This window comes from Mus pahari, chromosome 5 (assembly GCF_900095145.1).
Source record: "Mus pahari chromosome 5, PAHARI_EIJ_v1.1, whole genome shotgun sequence".
Classification (NCBI taxonomy): domain Eukaryota; kingdom Metazoa; phylum Chordata; class Mammalia; order Rodentia; family Muridae; genus Mus; species Mus pahari.
Genome location: NC_034594.1, coordinates 38,056,604 through 38,065,851, shown reverse-complemented (window position 1 = coordinate 38,065,851; position 9,248 = coordinate 38,056,604). Strand labels below are relative to the sequence as shown.

Genomic DNA, 9,248 nt, shown 5'->3' with positions numbered 1-9,248 from the left:
AAAAACCAAAAAAAAAAAAAAAAAAAAAAAAAAAAGATTTGACTCATAGCCCCCCAGTGCTTGTTGTAAATCATCATCTGCTTCGAATTCTACCTTTATGCTGGTTCTAAATGTTCCCTTCTCTCCCCAGGTGAGACCAATGCACAGATGTCCAGAATGACTGAAGAGCTGTCAGGAAAGAGTGATGAGCTGCTCCGGTACCAAGAAGAGATCTCCTCCCTGCTGTCTCAGATCGTAGACCTTCAGCACAAACTGAAAGAGGTAGGTCGTTCAGTGTCAGCCCAGGCTCACTAAGCATGGTCCTGGGGCACTGCATTCTAAGTGCTCCTCACTGGGCAGAGCTCATTCTCAGTGCTACTCCTCTGCTGGGGTATCATAAACACCTAACAAGGCTGGATTTATTTCTGCAAATATATCAGATTTTCCTGAGAAGGTTGTGATGTCAGTGGTGAATTTATGTTCCATATCCTCTGAACACATATACTTTTAATTATCACTCTTACTCGGCTTGTGATGTGTTCCCTGCTGTAGGCTAAGACTGTACCCCACATAGACACTCTTGGGGTGTCTTTGAAGGGAAGAAGTACTTATGCTCCCTTTGGGAAGGAGTGCCTCACATGTCCCTCTTGTGTGTTGTCAGCATGTGATCGAGAAGGAAGAACTAAGACTTCACCTGCAGGCTTCCAAAGATGCCCAGCGACAGCTGACGATGGAGGTGACGAACACTTCCTTTTAACTGTGCCTGTTTTAGACACTTGGGTTGGTTCCATAATGTATCTGTTGTGCATAGTGTTGTAATGCATTGGGAAGCAAGTACCTGATCCGCTGGCTTGACAGGTGTGGGTAAATGCACAGGGTAGACAGCAGGGTCATATGGGAGGTCTGGTTTGGGTGATTCTGTATAGACTGGCTTGCCTTTCCACCCTCACTGCTAAAGGCTTCACTTTGCCCACCGCCTTACCAGCTCTCGTCTGATAGGGGAAGGTGGCATCTCAGTATTGTTTCAGCTTGCATCTTCTGGTGTGTCCAGATGCAGCAGTGGTTGTAGGCCACACGTCCCATAAGTTTCAGGTCTTCCTTATTCAAGATGGCTTTGCAGCACATGGAAAAGGAAGGGAGCCTCTACCAGTCTCTTAAAATGGGAAGAAGGGCAGTGCACATTTTAAATCAGCTTCCCCAGCCCTGCAGAACTGAAGAACTGGACACATGTTACACGTGGAGAAATGTCTTCAGTTAAAACACACTCTGAATTTTGTGTTTTTGCTAGACTGTTATAAAAGGTTTTTAAACGGGGTGGGGGCGGGGGCTGTTTTGGTTAATGGAACACTCTCACATTAAATAAGTCACTTTCTAGACTTTTTTTTTTTTCTGGCTGAAGTCTTTTTTTTTTTTTTATTTGATATTTTATTTACGTTTCAAATGCTATCCTGAAAGTTCCCCATACCCTCCCCCTGCCCCTGCTCCCCTACCTTCCCACTCCTTCCCCTGTGCTGGGTCATACAAAGTTTGCAAGACCAAGGGGCCTCTCTTCCCAATGATGGCCGGTTAGGCCATCTTCTGCTACATACGCAGCTAGACACGAACTCAGGGGGTACTGGTTAGTTCATATTGTTGTTCCACCTACAGGTTTGCAGCCCCCTTCAGCTCCTTGGGTACTTTCTCTAGCTCCTCCCTGTGCCACTTTCTAGACTCTTAATTTTGCCTCTTAAAGACCTCAGGGTGAGACTTGTAAGAAAATGTACTATTATGCTAACGCTGACTGGTTAGTGCTTTTATATTTCTTCCATGGGTGTTTGGGGCATGAGCCATCAGATACTGAATTGACAGCTTCAGTGGTCTGTGCCACATTTCAGGTTTGAGAAGTCACATCTTTGCAGTGCTTTCCCAAGACATCTCAGGCCCTGGCAGCTCGGCATGGAGATGCTCTTACTGACTTTGCTTCAGAGTCTCTTGTTGAAGTGATATTCATACAGTCTGCTGAGCCCCGGATAAAATCAGTACCCTTCGAAGTGCCTTTTCCCGGGTATTTAGGGTAGCCAGGGTTGACTGGAGAGGCAATAAAATGTTCTACTTTTTTCTTTGTCAGCTTCATGAGTTACAGGACAGAAACATGGAGTGCCTGGGAATGTTACATGAGTCTCAAGAAGAAATAAAAGAGCTTCGTAGCAAATCCGGCCCTTCTGCTCATCTCTGCTTCTCCCAGTCTTACGGAGTTTTTACAGGGGTAAGAAATAACAAAAGACACCATGTTCCTAAAGGAAGAAAAGAAAAGTTTAGACTCTGTTTTCCAGAGTGTGACTTGTAAGATAGCTGGAAAAGGCAGAACATGCTTTGCTCTTGTTTCTGGGACACAATATGGAGTCACAGTTTGATTTGCACACCCACATCTTCCTTAGCACTCTTTATTTCCCCAGTTGACATTCTAAAGATGCTGCAGTGCTTGAGATAAACTCTAAGGAAATTGGGTTTTGATCTGTGTACCACACATCACTCAAATGAGGTTGTCCTACCTTAGAGCCACCATCTACCACCTATGGAAGCCATACTTTTCAGTCTTTATGTCTATTTGCTTTGTGTGTTTGATATACATGAGCCATTGTGTAGTTGTGGAGGTCAGAGAACAACTTATGGGAGTTGGTTCTTTCCTTCTACAATGATGTGGAACTAAACTCGGGGATTAAACTCAGGTTGTCAGACTTGGAAGCAAGCACTTTTGTCCAAAGAGCAACCCCCCAAAATTTTTTTAAAGATTTTTTTTCCCCCATTTGTTGTATATACATGTGCATGTGCCTGTTTGTGTGTCATGTGCACTGATGGAGGTCAGAGGACAACATTTGCTGGCTAGTATTTTGCCAGCTTATCACCAGCTAGGGTAACTTGGGAAGGGAACTCTCGACTGAGAAAATGCCTCCATAAGACAGGCCTGTGGGCAAGCCTGAAGGGTATTTTCCTTATTTGTGATTGATGGGCAGGGCCAAGCCACTGTAGTGGTGCCACCCCTGGGCTGGTGGTCCTGAGTGCTGTAAGAAAGCAGGTAGAGCAAACCACCATGGCACTGCATTAGATCCTGCTTCCCTACCTGCCCAGAGTTCCTGCCCCACAGCCCTGGATGGTGGACTTGTAATGTCTAAGGAGAAATTCCCCCTTGCTTCCCCAAGTTGCTCTTGATCGTGGTGATTTACCACAGCACCAGAAGCTCTCAGACAACTTTCAGAGTTGGTTCTCTCTGTCTGCAATGTGAGTTTCAGGAGTCTCATCAGCCTTACAGCATACTTTACACATCTAAACCTTTCTCTGTAAAGATTAAGTTTCTTGGTAGGTTTAATGCTACTTATACTGTAATTCTCTTGTGGGAATCTTGATTTTTTTAAATTCATTAATAAATAGTATTTGGAGAATGGTAGAACTCAATTAAAAATTAAGTCTATGCCAGAATTTGTCACATTGCTTCAAAGAGCTGTTATAACACCTGGTTCCTAGAGAGAGTATATGTAAGTCTGGCCTTTTGAGACTGTCAGTGTTCGCTGCAGACTGGCCTCCAGCTCTCTGTGTAGCTCAAACTGGCCAGGCTAAATTTTAGAGTGAGTGAGTGAGTGAGTGAGTCTGTGTCTGTGTGTATTGATATCTGTTAACAACTGTTTTCTTTCTTTCATTTCCTAGTAACTTTTTCTGCTGACCTGTTCCTTATGCTTCTCTTCAGTAATGATCTTTTTCATGTCTCCCCACTTTCTTCCCTGTCATAATTGATTAGGATCAGAGAACAATTGTCTAAGGTGTGAGCCTTTACCTTTACCCTAAACCACATTGTTTAGGTTTTTTTTAAACACTATTTGTTTACCACTGTAGGGAATTGAACTCAGGACCTGTGTGTGCTGGGCAAGTGCTCTACGGCTTACAGCCTCAGCATTTTTTCTTTAACTTTTAATTTTGAAATAATTTGAAACTTACAATAAAATTCCAAATAGTAGTACCCAGAATGTCTATGTATTCCTCACATAGATTNTTTTTTTTTTTTTTTTTGGTTTTTCGAGACAGGGTTTCTCTGTGTAGCCCTGGCTGTCCTGGAACTCACTCTGTAGACCAGGCTAGCCTCGAACTCAGAAATCNNCCTGCCTCTGCCTCCCNAGTGCTGGGATTAAAGGCATGCACCACCACCACCCAGCAGATTCCTTTTTTTAAACATGTTAATTAATATATTCGCTATTTCCTCTCGGTGTTTTTGTTTGTTTGATTGATTGGTTCATTGTTTTTGTTTCCTTGTTTATAACAAGCTCAGATATCCCTGTTAGCCCTTAGTGCTTACTAAAGACAGACACAGTGCTTAGTACAGACCAGGACATGCACTACACCCACCTGTCATCATGAAGTTGACTCAGTACGACATTGTCATCTCATCTGCAGAGCCCTCTCAGATTTCCCCGGCTCTCCCAACAATGCCTTGTATTCTATTACTTATAAACTATGGTGTGTGTTCATTTCCTCATTTATATATTCATTCATTTTAAGAGGTATCTTTCCACATTACCCAGGCTAATTGCAATTCCTAGGCTCAAATGATCCTCTTTCCTTGGCCTCCTGACTACTTGAGATTACATGTGAAGGCCACTGTACCCTGCTTCAAAAATGTCCTTTGAAAGACATGTTTGGGGACCAACAAGATGGCTCAGTGGGTAAAAGGCCTTTGCCACACAAACCTGGAGACTTAAGTTTGATTCCCCAGAACCCAAGTCTTTTTTAGGGCTTTACTGCTGTGAACAGACACCATAACCAAGACAACTCTCATAAGAGAACAATAATTGGGGCTGGCTTACAGGTTCAGAGGTTCAGTCCATTATCATCAAGGCGGGAGCATGGCAGCATCCAGGCAGGCATTGTACAGGAGGAGCTAAGAGTTCTACATCTTCTTCCAAAGGCAAACAGGATATGACTGGCTTCAGGGAGCTAGGATGAAGGTCTTAAAGCCTTTGCCTACAATGATGCACTTCCTCCAACAAGGCCACACCTACTCCAACAAGGCCACACCTCCTAATAGTGTCACTCCTTAAGCCAACCGTATTCAAACCATTATACCGCATAAAACTGGAAGGAGAGAGCTAACTCCACATGGTTGTCCTCTGACCTCTACACACACTTGCATACACAGAGAAATTAAAAAATAGTATACCTTTGTCTGTGCTTACTTCAGTGTGAAATAAGGCTATGGTATTTCACAAGGTACAGGTTTCAGGTGCACCCAGGATTCTTTGGTAGTTTCTGTGATGACCACTGTTCTAGTTGCTGTGATACAATTCTCTTGACAAAAAGCAACTTGGGGAAGAAAGAGTTTGTCCTATCGCATAATTCTAGGTCTGCAAGTCTGCTGTGGGAAGTCAAGGCAGGAACTTAAATCATCTGCTCGTATCATATCCACAGTCAGAAAAATGAAGGATGCACACTCTCTTGCTTGCTTGTGTTCAGCTAAGTTTCTCTACTTTTATACAGTTCAGACCCCTACTCCCTGCCTTGGGAATGGTGCTGCCCACAGTGGGCTGGGGCTTCTTCAGTTAGCTTAATTGAAACAGTACCCCCACAGACAACATCCACAGGGCAACCCAATGTAGAAAGCTGCTCATTGAGACTTTTCCGAGATGATTCTAGGAAAAAAGCTAATCAGCAGTTTCTGAGTAGCAGTTTTCTAATTCCATCCTTTTTTTTTTTTTTTTTTATTTTCTTCAGTATCTACTAATGGCCTTTTGCTAGAGCTTTTCTGACACATTTATTTGTTTAGTCAGTATGAAGCATGGTCTCTTATTTACTCAGTGGATTATAAGCCATTTTTATTTGATTATAAAGCCATTTCTTTGATTCTGAAGTTGTCCAAGATACAACCAATAGGATCTCCTTCATCGCCGGGTGTGGTGGCACACGCCTTTAATCCCAGCACTCGGGAGGCAGCAAATTTTGTACTTTTTGTCCCAGCCCAGGAGTTAGCTGTTTCTCCAAGGCGCTTTGGTGACTTTGAGAAATGGCATTCTGAGTCCAAAACCTGGTGCCAGAAGTGCCAATTGCCACTCAAGTATCATGGCCTCTAGACTCTCTGAGATGGTCAAGTCAGGTTCCTCCATCTGTGTATCTGTGGATGTCAGAACCAGCCATCCTCAGTCCAACCCCACTGAGCCATTCTGGTTGAGCCCTCATCTCTGAGCAGATCATCAAAACCACATAAGTCTATGAAACATTAGCACGAAGACTACAGCAAAGCAAGAAGATGTCATGATCTGCAGCCTGTCAGACCTTCTGTGTTTGTCTACACACATAGTAATCACATTACTAATCTTGAACTCCTTTTCTTAGGAATCGTTGGCAGCTGAGATTGAAGGGACCATGCGTAAAAAGCTGAGTTTGGATGAGGAATCTGTGTCTAAACAAAAGTAAGTACAGGTCACAGGGCTGTTGCTGCACCTCAGAGCAGACATGTAAAAGAAGCGTCAAGCCAGGCCCATTTGGTAGAGGCTTGCGTAGCAGTGTGCGGTCCTGGGTGTGATCCCTCAGCAAGGAAGGAAGGAAGGAGCCATGGAACAGAACGATGACTGCCAGTCAGGAGTGAGTCTGCTGCTGTGCAGATTGTCATCCCGTGAGGGAGCTCTCCTGTATCGGTTTTCTCAATTTCCCCACATGAGAGTACTCAGGACAGGTTTGTGTCTGGTTCTGTGCCTGTACAGCTCTCAGGAAGTGCTCCCCTGGGTGAGACTAACAGGAGTGGATGCTTCTTCCTTTCTGACAGGGCCCAGCAGAAACGGGTGTTTGATACTGTCAAAGTTGCCAATGACACTCGGGGTCGCTCTGTCACATTCCCAGTCCTGCTACCCATCCCAGGCTCCAACCGTTCAAGTGTCATCATGACGGCAAAGCCCTTTGAGTCTGGTGTCCAGCCAGCAGAGGACAAAACACTCCTGAGCCAAGGGAGCAGCACGGAGGTTCCAGGGTAAGGCGGGGGAGGGGAGGGGCTGGCGGTAGGTCTGCATGCCTTACTGTGTTGGCATGCGGGATTCGAGAACTCAGACTGGCCAGCATCCCTCCACACTGTCCAGAAGGTGCTGCAGCTGGCAGTTGGCACTGCATTCTGATGCCTACGTCGTGCCACAGTGGTCTTAAGAGGCTATGAGCATTCACTTGCCATGTTCCTTCTACATCAGTTCTAAAATACCTCCCAGTTTCAGTGCTGCGTCATGGGGCAAGGGCATCAGACACCTCTGGGAAGAACCCTTGCAGTATATCCTTCAGATACGCTGCATATTCAGGGGCATCTGTGGCTCCAAAGTGAATGCTTTCACACCTTTCTCAGCTTTCTCAGCCTTGGTTGTCTGTCTGTCTGTCTGCCTCCCTCCCTCTCTCTCCCTCTCTCTCTCTTTCTGTCTTTTTTATTTTATTATTATTTGTTTGTTTTGAGCCATCAAAATCATGATTCTCCTGCCTCAGTCTCCTGAGTGCTGCAATTAGTGGCACGCATGTGCCACCATGCCCTACTCATCCTTTCTGTGATTAAAAGCATGTAGTAGTGTATAGCTAGCATTCGCAGTTATATAAAGCAATGGTACCTCTTGCTCTCAGTAATAGAGTCTGTGAACTGTGCTAATACTAACTTTGGGAGTACCTGACCTGAACATAGCAGTAGACCACACCTGCAGTTTCATAATGAAATGAGTTGGAGACGTTAGCAAGAACAGCATAACATATTTTACTTTCTGAAGGTAATTGAAAATGATGTGTGTCTTAGTCAGGGTTTCTATTCCTACACAAAGCACCATGACCAAGAAGCAAGCTGGGGAGGAAAGGGTTTATTCTGCTTACACTTCCCACATTGCTGTTCATCACCAAAGGAAGTCAGGACTGGAACTCAAGCAGGTCAGGAACCTGGAGGCTGGAACTGATACAGAGGCCATGGAGAGATGCTGCTTACTGGCTTGCTTGCTCAGCTTGCTTCCTTATCCAAGCCAGGACTATCAGTCCAGGGATGGCACCACCCACAATGAGCTGAGCCCTCCCCCCTGGAACACTAATTGAGAAGATGACTTTCAGCTGGGTCTCATGGAGGCGTTTCCTTAAGGGAGGCTCCTCTCTCTGATAACTCCAGCTTGTGTCAAGTTGACACACAGAACCAGCCAGTACAGTATGTTACAGCGATTGTTGTGATAACAGTCCTGTTGATGATTTTGTTTGTCGTTATTTCTATATTTTAAATAGCTAAGAAAACACCTCATTCTCAAGGTCAGTCCTTCTTAATGTCCAGCACTACAGAAAGATGTCTAGATTGTTCTCACGATCTACAGTCTCATCATCGAATGTGATTTTCCCACAGAAGCTCTCAGCCCATAAACCCCCCAGGATCCCCTGAAGATAGTGATCTGGCTACTGCATTGCATCGCCTTAGCCTGAGAAGACAGAACTACCTTAGTGAGAAGCAGTTCTTTGCTGAAGAATGGGAACGGAAGATCCAGATCTTGGCTGAGCAGGAGGAAGAAGTCAGCAGCTGTGACGCCCCCACAGAGAACCTTGCCTCAGTTTGCACTGACCAGTCGGAGACCACGGACCTCGGCAGTGCTGGCTGCCTTCGAGGCTTCATGCCAGAGAAGTTACAGATTGTCAAGCCCCTGGAAGGTAATAAGTCAGTAACAGCTTTTAGAAGCCGTGTCTGTGTTATATATCTCTCCTAGAATTGAGACCCGTGTTATGATGGCAGGCTGTCGGTGCTAGCTGTGCTGTGCTGTGCTGTGCTGTGCTGTGCTGTGCTGTGGTACCTGCCACATAGCAGGCAGTGAGTAAGACCTGAGTCACCAAGTCTTCAGCCATTTGTTCTTTTCTGACATTTTAATATCAGTGCAGGAGGGAAGTGGGAAGACTCTTATCCTGACTTTTGCTATGGAATCCCGTCAATAGCAGTTGAATGGTAGGACCAACAGGCTGAGATGAATGAAGAGGAGCAACTAGTGTGTCCCTGCCATAGAGGCACACAGTTACGTCTGCACTCTTCTCCTTCCCTTCAGTTTTACCTAAAGCTCAGCTTAAATTCAAAAGAAATACCTGATTTATCAGATAGTAATGGTCCACAAATGATTCTCTAATTCTCAGCTTAGAAGTTCCTTTTAAAACAAAGGTTTAAAAAGGTATCCTGGGGGCTGGTGAGATGGCTCAGTGGGTAAGAGCACCCGACTGCTCTTCCGAAGGTCCGGAGTTCAAATCCCAGCAACCACATGGTGGCTCATAACCAT

General features: G+C 45.0%; 1 protein-coding gene across 4 annotated transcripts in view; it reads left to right on the top strand.

The window, feature by feature from the left end:
• The window catches only part of Trak2 (trafficking kinesin protein 2), a 61,417-nt gene that overhangs the window by 43,778 nt on the left and 8,391 nt on the right, over positions 1–9,248 (top strand). For all 4 annotated transcript variants that reach the window (XM_029539161.1, XM_029539163.1, XM_021198320.2 and 1 more), the window contains exons 8-13: positions 131–261; positions 641–715; positions 2,087–2,224; positions 6,334–6,410; positions 6,764–6,964; positions 8,339–8,637. In XM_029539161.1, coding sequence (XP_029395021.1) covers positions 131–261; positions 641–715; positions 2,087–2,224; positions 6,334–6,410; positions 6,764–6,964; positions 8,339–8,637 — 921 coding nt within the window. The remainder of the gene's footprint in view (positions 1–130; positions 262–640; positions 716–2,086; positions 2,225–6,333; positions 6,411–6,763; positions 6,965–8,338; positions 8,638–9,248) is intronic.